This window comes from Leucopleurus acutus (genome assembly GCF_964270905.1).
Source record: "Leucopleurus acutus genome assembly, chromosome: 9".
Lineage (NCBI taxonomy): Eukaryota > Metazoa > Chordata > Mammalia > Artiodactyla > Delphinidae > Leucopleurus > Leucopleurus acutus.
The window spans coordinates 23714378-23728472 of record NC_139144.1 but is presented as its reverse complement, the minus strand read 5'-3'; the positions used below and the strand labels follow the sequence as shown (position 1 = coordinate 23728472).

At 34.8% G+C, this 14095-nt stretch overlaps 1 protein-coding gene across 2 annotated transcripts in view; it reads right to left on the bottom strand.

Moving 5' to 3' along the window:
• PTPN12 (protein tyrosine phosphatase non-receptor type 12) overlaps window positions 1-14095 on the bottom strand; it is an 89135-nt gene that overhangs the window by 50565 nt on the left and 24475 nt on the right. For both annotated transcript variants that reach the window (XM_082846751.1, XM_082846752.1), the window contains exon 2: window positions 6568-6676. In XM_082846751.1, the coding sequence (XP_082702877.1) occupies window positions 6568-6676 (109 nt within the window). The remainder of the gene's footprint in view (window positions 1-6567; window positions 6677-14095) is intronic.

Genomic DNA, 14095 nt, shown 5'->3' with positions numbered 1-14095 from the left:
TTTGGTCCTTTCTAATCCAGGAACAATGACTATTAAAGGCAATTAAAATACAAAAAAACAAACAGAAATGGTAACAGATACAAATAAACTTCTTAGCAAACTTTTTAAAAGGAAAACTAATGAATAACTAATTTATGTGCCAATGACCCGAATTTTATACATTAGTACAAAGGCCCAGTTCTGCTGATTTCATTTATTTATTTTTGGTGAAATTTTCTTTGGGAATTTGTAGGAAAAGATATATAAGAAAGACATAGTAGCTTCTAATTAAAATTATGTATCTCCTTACCATGTTTCCAGGAAAGAGAATTTTACATGTTTATCAATGCTTTGTTTCTTATTTCACTCCATCCTACATGTCTTTTTTAAAAGCCATTTGGGATAAGGAATAAACATATAAAAAATCCTATGCTTTGGGTAAATGACAATAGAATAATTCAGTAGTTAGGACAATGACAGTTAAGTAACTATATGAAGCTTCCTCTCAACCATGTTTGCCAGTAATGATGGGTCCCACCTAACTGCCCTTATTCATGTGGCATGTTAGCCTCTATTCAAAGTATCTCAAAGCCAGAGACTTTGTACAATAGTTGGTTTACCACTGGATCCTTAGTAAATGTTTTGAGGATTGTGAATCCAAATGACAACAGTGGCTCCCAAATGATAGTCAAGACTTGTGCCAAGCTGCTTGCTACATGCAAGCTGGGAATTTTTTTAAATTTTTCTGTGATGGAAAATTTTATGCATATACAAAAATATGATAGTATAATGAATCCCCATCTATCCAGTACCCAACTTCAATAATTATCAGTATTTTGCCAATCTTATTTCACCTATGGCTAATCATACAGCAGCTGGGGACTGGAAAAAGCAAACTAAAATCCAAGATTTCCAAGTCGCATATTCTGCAGTAAGTTTGATTCAGTCAGTTCAAGATGGGGCACAGAAATGGCTTTTTTTAAAAATGAAATAATGCCCTTTGCATGCAGCAACATGGATGGACCTAGAAATTCTCATACGAAGTAAAGTAAGTCAGAAAGAGAAAGACAAATACCATATGATATCACTTATATGTGGAATCTAAAATATGATACAAATGAACATATCTGTGAAACAGAAACAGACTCATAGACATAGGTAACAGACTTGTGGTTGCCAAGGGGGAGGGTGGCAGGGGGAGAGAAGGATTGGGAGTTTGGGATTAGCAGATGCCAACTATTACATATAGGATGGATAAACAAGGTCCTACTGTATAGAACAGGAAACTGTATTCAATATCCTGTGATAAGCCATAATGGAAAGGAATATGAAAAAGAATATATAAGTATAACTGAATGACTTTGCTGTACAGCAAAAATTAACACAACATTGTAAATCAACTATGCTTCAATAAAAATTTTTTAAAAAGAAATGGCTTTTTTTAAAATTCTAAAGCACAGGCAAATTTTGTAGTCACTACTTCATACTATAGAATCATAGTATATATATATATTTTTTATAATTTTTTAAATTTTTATTTATTATTTATTTATTTATTTATTAGGCTGCACTGGGTCTTTGTTGCGGCACAGGCTTAATTGTGGTATGTGGGATCTTAGTTCCCCGACCTATTTATTTATTTAGGCTGCGCTGGGTCTTTGTTGCCGCGGGCTTGGTTGTGGTATGTGGGATCTTACTTCCCCAACCAGGGTTCCCAGCGATTGAACCTGGGCCCCCGGCATTGGGAGCACGGAGTCTTAACCACTGGACTGCGAGGGAAGTCCCAATCATAGTACATTACTGAGAATTTAAAAATCAATATTATGCTGTGTATAATATTATAATATAATATAACACATAATGCATATTTTAATATTCTTCATTGGTGCTGTTATTAAGCATAAACATGAATTGAAATAATTTAAAGAATATTAAAGAAATGAAAACAATCATTCCTCTACATGGTTTTGCAGAATGCCTCTACAATCTCCCAAGAGCACAATTCCAAATAGATAAAACCAATATTTGCTACACAAGAGGCTCTTTAAAGTAGCAACATTTTTTTCTTGAACAAACATCAACACCTACTGCAACAACAAAAATATATATTGTCACCTCCAAGGAAACACACACCTATTGATAAATCCTAGGTCTGAGAAATAAAAGGATCTCCATAATTAATATTGGGATAGGCAGAACACCCTGATCCATCACTTCTAAAGGCTAGCCAACTCAGTTTTAGCCCTTTTCAACAGACAAAAGCACAGGTCATCCTTGACACAAGAGTATCTAGAAATTTCTTAATTATAGGACTAGCCTCAGTGTTCTACCATAAAATAAACCAAATCTCCAAGATGGCTTGAGAAAAAACTAAGTGATCTCTGAATAGTGATGAAATTGCTTTGAATGGATCAAAAGCAAGGATGTCTGCTCTTGCCACTTCAAGTTAACATTATACTAGAGGTTCTAGCAGAGCAATAAGGCAAAAAAGACATGCAGATTGGAAAGGAAGTAGTAACACAGTCATTAGTTGCAAATGACAAGATTCTGATATGTAAAAAGTCCTAGTTTTCACCAAAAAAATACTAAACTAAATACTAAAATAAATGAGTCCAGAGAGGTCAGTGGATTAAAAAAAAAAAAATCAACATGCAAATGTAAACTGTATTTCTATATACTAGTAATAAAGAACTTGAAAATACAATTAAAATAATTCCATTCACAATAGTATAAAGACTTTTTAAAAAGAAATACAAGACTTGTACACTGAAAACCATAAAACATTGCTGAGAGAAATAAAGAAGATCTAAATAAATGGAGAGAGACATTCTATATATATATTTCACACCTTCTTTATCCATTCATCTGTTGATGGACACTTAGATTGGAAGAGTCAATATGGTTTAAGATGGCAATTCTCCCTAAATTGATCCACAGATTCATCACAACTCTTATCAAAATTCCAGTAGGATTTTTTGCAGAAATTGACAAGCTTATCTCACAATTTATATGGAAATGCAAAGGACTCAGAAGAACCAAACCAATTTTTTAAAAATAAGAACACAGAGAACCTAACACTTCTTGCTTTTAAAACTTACTATAAAGCTATAATGATCAAGACAGTGTGATACTGGCTGAAGAATACGTCAATGAAATAGAATCAGGGGTCCAGAAATAAACCCTTACATTTGCAGTCAGATGATTTCCAACAAAGGAAAGAAGGCAATTCAATGGAGAAAGGATAATGTTCAACAAATAGTGCTGGAACAATGGCACATGCTCAAAGATTATTTTAGACCCTTACCTCACACCATATTAAAAATTAACTCAAAATGAATTATAGACTTAAATGTAGGAGCTAAAACTATAATACTTCTAGGAATGAAATGAGAAAACATAAGAGAAAATCTTTGTGAGTTTGGATTAGGCAAAGAGTTCTTGGATTGAATATCAAAAACATGATCCATAAAATTGATAAACTGAACTTCATGAAAATTAAAAGCTTGCACACTTTAAAAAACACCATTAAGAAAAGACAAGCTATAAACTGGGGAAAAAATTTGCAAATCATAATATCTGAAAAAATATTTGTATCTAGGGTATGTAAAAATCTTTTATAACTCAGCTTTATAAAACTTTATAACTTTTATAAAAGTTATAAACTTTTATAACTTTTATAAAAAATCAATTTTAAAAAACTACAAATGATTTGAAGAGACTGTTCACCAAAGACAGTATACAGTGGCTAACAGAACATGAAAAGATGCTCAACATCATTAGTCATTAGGAAAATGCAAATTGGAACCATAGGAGATACCTCTATTCTTCTAGTGGATGTGTAGAGATAACTGTCAATAACTGTGTTAGACTGTCAATAACAAGTGTTAGCAAGGATGTAGAGAAACTAGAACCCTCATACACTGCTGGTGTAAAATGGTACACAGCTACTTTGAAAAACAATTTAACAGTCCCTTAAAATGTTAAACATAAGCTTCTGGGACTACCCTGGAGGTGCAGTGGTTAAGACCCCGTGTTCCTAATGCAGGGGGCCAGGGTTCGATCCCTGGTCAGGGAACTAGATCCCACATGCATGCCACAACTAAGAGTTCGCATGTCACAATTAAGGAGCCAGTGAGCTGCAACTAAGGAGCCCGCAAGCCACAACTAAGGAGCCTGCGAGCCATAACTAAGACCAAATAGACCCAGGGCAACCAAATAAAATTAATTAATTAATTAATTTCAAAAATAATTTAAAAAAATAAACATAAGCTTCCATAGACCCAGAAATTCCATTCCTAAGTATCTACCCAAGAAAAATAAAACCATATGTCCATACAAAGATTTACCTAGAAATGTTCATAGCAGCATTATTTATAATGTTCCTCAACTACTGAATGGATAAACAAAATGTGATAGCCATACAATGGAATACTAGTGAACAATAAAAAGGAATGAACTACGTACTAATATATTATACAATATGGATGAATCTCAAAAACGTGCTAAGTGAAAAAAGCCAGACACAAAAGACTACATATTGTATGATTACATTTATATGAGATTTCCAGGAAAGGAAAATCTAGAGATGGAAAGCAGATTAGTGGTTGCCTGGGGCTGAAGATTACAGACTGGCATAAGTAACCTTTTTGGTGTGATGGAAATATTCTAAAACTGTATTGTGTTGATGACTGTACAACTCTAAACTTTTTTTAAAGATTGCTTTCCATTTATAGTTATTACAAAATATTGGCTATATTCCCCATGTTGTATAATACATCCTTGAGCATATCGTACACCAATAGTTTATCCTTCCCACCCCTGCCCCCATATTGCCACTCCCACTCCCCGTAGCCACTAGTTTGTTCACTATATCTGTGAGCCTGCTTCTTTTCTGTTAGATTCACTAGTTTGTTGTAGTTTTTTTAATTCCACATATAAGTGATATCATACAGTATTTGTCTTTGTCTGACTTATTTCACTTAGCATAACGCCCTCCAAGTCCATCCATGTCGCTGCAAATGGCAAAATTTCCTTCTTTTTCATAGTTCAGTAGTATTCCACTATATCTATATCCATATTTAAAATACCTCTTTATCCATTCATCTGTTGATGGACACTTAGGTTGCTTCCATTTCTTGGCAATTATAAATAACGCTGCTATGAATATCGGGGTGCTTGTATCTCTTCAAATTAGTGTTTTTGTTTTTTGCACAGAGAGGATGAGTCCAAAGTCATAGATAGCAAGTGACAGAACCAGGATATGAACTTCCAGGGTCAGAACTCTTCACCATTATGCTATGCTGCCACTTTGTAAAAATTTTGCTACTACCAGCCACTCACAGATCCCACAGCTGAGAGTAAAGCTGAACAAAAATAGAAAGATGAAGGACTAAATTTATGCAAAGAAGACAGTAAGGGCTTCCCTGGTGGCGCAGTGGTTGAGAGTCCGCCTGCTGATGCAGCGGACACGGGTTCGTGTCCCGGTCCGGGAGGATCCCACATGCCGTGGAGTGGCTGGGCCCGTGAGCCATGGCCGCTGAGCCTGCGCTCTGCAGCGGGAGAGGCCACAGTAGTGAGAGGCCCGCGTACCAAAAAAAAAAAAGAAGACAGTAAGAAAGAAAGGGAAGGAGACAAGAAAGAGAGAGAGGAGGCAATTTGAAAAAGGGATATTAAGGAAGAAGAAAATTTCAAATATAGGGACTGGTCAATGACATCAAAATAGTTAACAGAAAAGAATAAGCACTAAAAAAAGACTACCAAATATGGCAAATAAAGTCATTGGGAAATTTATCAAGGACATTTTAGAAGAACAAGCTTTAGGAATGAATGACATTTTGTCAATTGTACCTCAGTAAAGCTAGGGAAAAAAGGATGAATGGAGCGTTGAGGGAATGCTGTCATGGAATCTATATATTTCAAGATACTTGAAGGAAAAGAGAAAGACTACTGGTAGCTTTAACAGATAGCAGGTATGATATAAATTTTTACTTTATAAAATGGGGACCCTTATGTATGCATGCTTTTAGAGGTAAAGGTATTTTGCTAGAAACCTATGCTATTTAAGAATATAATTATGTTATCGTTATTAGAATATGATGCTATCAGTCTTAGGCATGCCCTCAGAGATACCCTCAGAGATCATATTTAGACTACTGAGAACAGCAGACACACAGGCATGAATCATCTTATGGTTCATTTTTAATGCATAATTAATCAATTAAGGTTCTTATTGTTAATAGACAATAGGTAAGAGTTAATATTTTTAGCATTTTACAAAATGTATTCAATTATACTTATTGAATTATGTCTGTATTATTTTATTTTAACAAAATAACTTCTGAACAGGGAGTCCACAAAAGGTATTTTTACTTGGATTTTTCAGAATTTAAAAGTGAGTATCAGAGTAACTGTGATGCTTAAAGAAAAATTAAACAATAAAACAACTACAACAACAAAACTATTATCAGAAGGAAAGGCAAGCACAATCACAAATTATTATCATTTATTTATTTAGAATAAAGCTAGTTTAGGCTATAAAACTGCTAATTAGCATTTCTATTTGTTCCTTTAATGGCATTTCAAACTTACATGGCAGTATGTCCTTATATCTGTTCTTTTTAACATTTTCTTCTTTTTCTCCAGTGGCTGTAGGATAAATCTTTTCTGTTCTATACTTGGTTGACAATCTTCTTAGTCGCTTAAAATCAAAAAAAGAAAATTCAAGTTCAGAAAAACATTAGTATTTCAAAATTTTAATGAAAATTGTAATGATAAATAGCTCTTCATTGAATTTTGCTAACCTTGATTCCTCCCAACTCATTTTCTTGTTTTTGTAGTTTCACAATATCTCCCTACCCCTTTATAATTAACCCTAAGATTATTTCATTTTTAGCATAAGTGTAAACATAAGATTAATACTCCAAACAGTAGTAAAAAACAAAAGGGGGGGGGGAACAATAGAATAAAAGTAATTTTATTTAAATAAATCATTAATACACTGAATCAGAATATTTAACTCAGGGTCTCAAAAAGCAAATTTGAAAATCATGCCTAAAAGATTATGTACAAGTTTCTTTATTTCTTCTCTCAAACCTTGAGCACCCATGATGTGCAAGCGTCCTTCCAAGGCATAAGCTAATAATTACTTATAAGACACTGCAAAACAAAGTTCTTTGATATTGAATTGGAAATGTCTAACAAAGACCAATTCTGCTTATTCACTGCATTACAGAAGTGGTTTGTGAGTTAGTGACAAATTCTTACCACATATGGCGGTAGGGATGTTCTTTGGGCTGGAATATTTCTGCATGTCAGTAATACACTTCCTGCTTTCAGAAGCACTGAAAGTCAGCATTGTGAATTGTTTAAATTCACTACTCAACTACATTGCTGAAATTTAATTTCAAAGGAGCCTGCTTTCTTCCAGGCTTAAAGACATATTGAAGGCATTCTAGTTTAACTATTCCACAAAATTATTAAATACAAATGAAAAAGAAATCTGGTAATGTTTAACTTTTTCACCATTTTATTTTTGTTCCTCATGATGCTAATAATTAAGCAACTAAGAATATTATGTCTATATTTTTTAAAAATCACAGATAGAACTTTAATTCAAGATCCTTAACTTATTCTTGTATTGACATACTTTAACATATAACACTTGAAATAATCTTAAAATAGACCCTTACACATAGAATAGTAAGCTTTCTGTTTTTCTCTGAAAAACTACTGAACTTTATCATCACAATCTTAGAGATCTAAAGCAGGAATATTCATTTTTAAGATAAAAAGACTTAACTAGAATCTTGTTCTGCACTGGCACAATGCCAAAGCAAAATTCTCCACATTTATGATGTTATTTCCTGTAGTAATAAAGTTCTCAAAGTATGTAGGTGTACTGGGGGTAAAAATTGTATTTAAAAAGTAAATGTGCTGTTCGTGAGGGTGTGGGAAAACCAGACCTTTGATGCAATACTGGTAGAAAAGAACATTAGCACAACCCCTAAGGAGGGTAATTTGTCAACTACAAATACACATAACCCTTTAACCTAAGAACTGCACTTCTACAAATTTGTTCTCTAGGTAAATGGCACACACTCATGAAATGATGTACACACAAAGTTATTTATTGCTGAATTGTTTATAACAGCAAAAGACTGCAAAAACTGGAAAAGACTATTAATAGAGGACTGGCTAAAAAGATGTTTCATTTATACAATCAAATATGACATATGTTGAAAACAAATGAGGAAGCTCTTGATATACTGTGATATGGAAAGATCTCAAAAATATATATTAAGTGTAAAAAAGCAGAGAACACAATAGTGTATATATAACTATTGGTGTTAAAAAGAAAAAAAATACATTTGTATGTGCTTGTACATGTGCATAAAACATCTCCAAAACTATTAACAAAAGTTGTTGTCTATGGGGAAGAGAATGAGTTGCTGTAGGAAATGGATGGGAAGGAAACATTAATATACGTCCTTTCATACTTTTTGGATTACATGAATGCATTACTTATTCAAAAATAAAATATTAAAAAAAGTAAAAGAAAAGATTATTCATAATTTCATTATTCCACATTAACAAAGATCCTCCCAGTTATTAACATATATATCTCACATATTTAATCAGAATTTTTGCGTTTTCTCTGCTCAAAGATTTTCATTTTTAAATATAGTACCTTAATGTATTACAAAATATTCTATGTGAATGTGACTAACAGAAGGATATCAATCCAAACAGTTGCAGAAACAGGGGGAAAGGGATATAACTTAGGTAACTGTCACCGGAAAAAAAACACACACACATACACACATATAAAAAAACTACAAAGCAAAGGGAAGAGGGGATGAATTTAATTATAAAATGTAAATGCACTTCTGGAATACCTGCTGCAATCACTCCAAGCATTTCTTCTTTTACAAGATAAATTATGTTATTGAGAAATGTGCAAAACAAAGTTTTTATAGGAAATGACTTCTCATTTCTCATATAATGAAACTTAAGAACACTTCTGTGTACAAATAAATATCTAATTTGAGTTTGAATTTTTATACATTCAGTTTTCTTAAAGACTAGCACAGCATGGAATGCCTTCTACTGTCACGGTTCCAATGAAGAATGTTCTATTAAAATAAGTCTACATAAGTAGTGTACTTAGAAATTTTCATACCCCTTAGAGACACTAATCTTTGATGTAGTATAAATAAAACAACGGTGGCCTATTAAACATAAAAACTGTTTCATACTTTTTAAAAAATTGGCATCAAAAAAAATTCTACCCAACTGTATTAAAAAGATATCCTCAAATAGGAACTTATTTCCTAACAAAAAGATCAGCTTTATAGTTAGTTGCTTGAATGAAAATTCTTGATCTGACACTCTCTGGCTATAAGACACTGAATTAATTTAACCTGTGTCTCATCGTCTGTGATCTGAGGATAATACCTACTACTCTCACCAAAAAGCCTGGCATGAAAAAATGGGCTCAAATGTTAACAATTACTATTGAGTAATTACTGAAACTCTTTAAATGTTATTTGCTACTACAGATTTCTTTCTTTCTTTAAATAAAACCTTTCTTAGATCAGAGATCAAAAGGAGTCACATATTCTAGGCCAATTTGTTTGCTTGGGAGTGTTGAGTATTTTAAAGCATGCTTCATTCATATTGTCAAATTTGCGCATGCTTCAGAATCACCTAGAGGGCTTGTTAAAAGAAGGATTGCAGAGCCCCACCCTCAGAGTTTCTGATTCGGCAGGTCTGGGATGCAGCCTGGGAATTTGTATTTAATGAGTTTCCAGGTGATGCTGCGGCTGCTGTCTGGGGTCTGTGCATAAGAACCACTGGTATAAGGTATGTTTCAAGAGGAAGGAGTATGGTGATCGACTGCATGGGGGAATGGATGTTGATTTTCAACAATTCTTAGATTCCTCTGGATCTTATGTACAGATTGGCAGCATTGACAATTTCTGAAAAGTGATTAGGGATTTTTCTTGGGAGGAGGAGCACGGATTAGGGATGAAGAAGGAAAAATGTAATTATCAAGTAGCAAAAACAAAGGGATGGGGAGGAAATCACTGTTCAGCAGCAAGTGGGAGCAAAAAAACCACACCACCTATAAACAAAAGTACTTAAATGAAAGAATTAAAAGGTTTTGAGGGAATTCCCTGGAGGTCCAGTGGTTAGGACTCGGCACTTTCACTGCCAGGACCTCAGTTTCGATCCCTGGTCGGGGAACTAAGATCCCACAAGCCACGCACGGCGTGGCCAAAAAAACCCCAAAGTTTTGAGATTAAATTCTAGATAAACTGGGAGGTACAGCAAACCAAAACTCCTTCCTAAATCTCTTAAAACATCAGAATAATACAACAGTGTACAGATCTGGTAGCCCTTGACACCAGCAGTATGTAATTGGTAAACAAAACAAAACACCATAAAAAGATGCTTTCGAGATTCGACTTTTAAAAATTATCATGATAATCATCTTTCTGTGTCTTTGTGTATGCTCTTTCTTTGCTTCTTAGTGGTCATTCCACTCACATACCTCCAAATCTTATACATCTTTTAAGTCCTAGCTCCTTGAGAGTTTCTTACTCCCCTCATGCAACAATATAATCTTTCCCTTCTGAGTTCTTTTTAGACTGTATATGTACTCTTGAAACACCATTTCCTTCTCTTTATGATAAATATATAAAGAGAATACATCTTATTTCCTCTACTAAACTCTAAACTCTATGAGTACAAGATTACTGTCAGATTAAAATGTGTAATGCCCTGCATCCCTGGAGAATATTTAATGCTTATATGTTAAATAAATTAATCTTAGAATAAGATTTGAATGCTGGCCTAAACGAAAGAAGACGGTTTTGTTCTTTAAATACCACACCAAATTTAATGTCCCAATAGTACTTGGGAGGAGACATAGCACCACCAAAGTTCATTTAACTATATGAAATGGAAAGTACCTACACATATCATTTCATTTTAACTTCTGACCACCATTTCCATTGTCTGTAGTGAAGTTGTCAATATGAAATTGAGAAACATGCCATAATATACTAAGGAACATTATTCGTAACTACAGTGCTACGTGACAGTTTGTATGAGAACAGCACTGAACTAAACACTAATAAAATCATTTATTAAGCTACACATAATTACACTAAAGCAAGAAAATATTTTGAATCGTTTACTGTCCTAACTGGCAAAAATACAGCTAAATGGTATATTTACCTCAACTTATAGGTACTATTGACACCCCTTATCATGTGTGGCGCTTTCTTATTTAACTAAGCAAACAAACAAAAAACCTTTAAGAAAGACATTTTCAACTACCCTTAAAAGTCTTGAGAAAGTCACATAATAAACTCATATAATTCCATTCTTATCTCAGTTTCTATTCTAAAAAGCAAGCCTGATTATTTTAATTTGTCCCATGCTTAAAAACCCTCCAATGGGTCTATCACCTCCTAGATAAGTTACCAAATCCTTTCATTTTAACATATTTTGAAAGCTGCCTGTCTGATTTCCCAGCTTCTTCTTTTTATAACACTCTCTTACTCAGAGTATGACGCTTCAGCCATATAGATTTACCACCACCAGAAGAAGCACCCTTCCACCCCTCATCATCACAGTTCTACAATTTTTCCTCTTGCTGGTGAGTTAATAGGAGGACTCTGGCTAGAGTGTTATTTCCTTTCTGAAGGCTTTCTTTCTTTTTTTTAAAATAAATTTATCTATTTTGGGGTCTTTGTTGCGGTGCGCGGGCTTCTCATTGCGGTGCGAAGCACGGGCTCTAGGCACACAGGCTTTAGTAGTTGTGGCACACGGGCTTAGCTGCTCTGAGGCATGTGGGATCTTCCCGGACCAGGGCTCAAACCCATGTCCCCTGCATGGGCAGGCAGATTCTTAACGACTGTGCCACCAGGGAAGCCCCTAAGTCTTTCTTGAACACTCCCTTCCTCATTGCTCCCAGTCCCCAGCACTTAGTAGTCAATAATATTGTTTTATTACCACTTCTGAAAAGTATTTACAGTCTAATGTGTCACCCATTAGACTATAAAACTGGAAGAAGAGACTGGACTATCTTATTGTACTTTACAGCTAGTGCAATGCAAATCACATTAAAATGGGTGATTTCAAGACTTGTTTAATTAGCCTTCTCAGATAAGTCAGAGATGTCTCTAATACATTAGAATTTGTGATGCAAATAAAAATGGAGTTTAATATTCACTGTTTTAAAGTTCCAAACAAATTAGTTTCTCTTTATTTCTTAAAAACACAGAAGTTTTATTCCCCAATCCTAAATCAATAACTGATTCTCAGAGGCCCCTAAAGTCACATGCAATATGACTATCCTCTTTAAGGTATCCAGTTGTGCATCAAGATTTGGTTCTTTAAAACGGTAAACAGTTCCCTTGTTTATCTAAGGACCAAAGCTAGTAACAATGTGTTTGTGACACTTGTTGAATCTCTCCAGTCAAAGAGCGAACTGTCTACTCAATTGTCCACTGGGTGTCTCACAGGCATCACAACCATGTCCAAAGAGCACCACCATTCAATAGCTGCTCAAGCCTCAAAGCTGGGAATAATCATGATTCCTACCTCCGCCTCCCCTCACCCCCAACATCCAGTCAATCCATCAGCAAGCTGTGTTAGCTCCACCGCTAAAACTTATCTAATTCTCTTCATACTCACCAAACAGACTTAGAATTCAGAATAAATGTAGACAGGAACAGGTGTTAAATTTACTTGTTGGCTGGATTTTCAATCAGGACAATTAAGAAAACAGACAGAAAAGTAGTAGAGCTAAAGTAAAATTAAGTTAACTCAAATTCTTTTTGTATAAGATGGCCTATAAATAAATACTGGAGCTCAAGCCTTCTCGTACTCTGTTACCAGGCCACACACTGCTGCCCCAAATTCCTGAATGCCATTAACACTTAAAAAACAGCTTCATAAGACACTAATTTTAGTAAATATGCACACACTATACAAATCCAAACATTACCTTAAAGTGAAATAAAATGGAATTACTTCAAGCTTTAGAGTTACACTGCAGCAAAATATATGAGTACCTATATAGTACTGCTTTTGCCATTGCTCTGAAATATTTCTGAGGCAAATACTGGAAAATCCATCTGAATTTTAAAAGGCAGGGCGTTTGGCACATAGTTGGCACACAGTAATAACTGTTAAATGAAAAAATTCATCTGGTTTTATGCCTGAAATGTTAATGCCATCAGTCACAAAAGCCCCTCAATCGTAATACTACTGAGCTAATCCAACCACACAAGGTGGATGATTACTAAGACGAAATTTTTTTTAAACCTCAAATATAAAGTAACAGCAGCAAGTAGTAAAATCAGAGTATAATTTCCACCAAACATATACTATCTCTAACTTAACTGGCTGTTCTTAAATCTTTACAAATATATTTATATAAAACTATGTATGCCTCTAATAATTGTTGAAAGCAACTAAAATAACTAACGGGTCTTTCAGCTACACAACTGCAATGTTTACCTTTAGGTGCAAAATATGAAACTCTGCCTTTCAAAATTCATCTTCCTATCTTGGCTCACGCTTTACCTACTGCTGCATGACAGACTAAATTGTCTGCCATTCTTCTTCAGAAATTCATAGCTATGTCTTCTCATTAAAGCTAAGTCAGGGGCTTCCCTGGTGGCGCAGTGGTTGAGAGTCCACCTGCCGATGCAGGGGACACGGGTTCGTGCCCCGGTCCGGGAAGATCCCACATGCCGCAGAGCAGCTGGGCCCATGAGCCATGGCCGCTGGGCCTGCGCGTCGGAGCCTGTGCTCCGCAACGGGAGAGGCCACAACAGGGAGAGGCCCGCGTACCACAAAAAAAAAAAAGAAAAAAGCTATGTCAGGGCTGATACTAAAAGGACATACTTTGAAGTAAACAGGGGCCAATCTTACCAGTCTTTGGGTATTAATAAGAGTAATGATTTTTACTCTTTGATCATCCTGATTTCGATGCTTCAATTATTTTCCTAGTAGTCTACCAAGCAAACTCCTCACTTCTTTCTAGCTCAGTACTGATATTATCTTGCTGAAACGTTCCCTGAGAATAGTCCTGGCACCC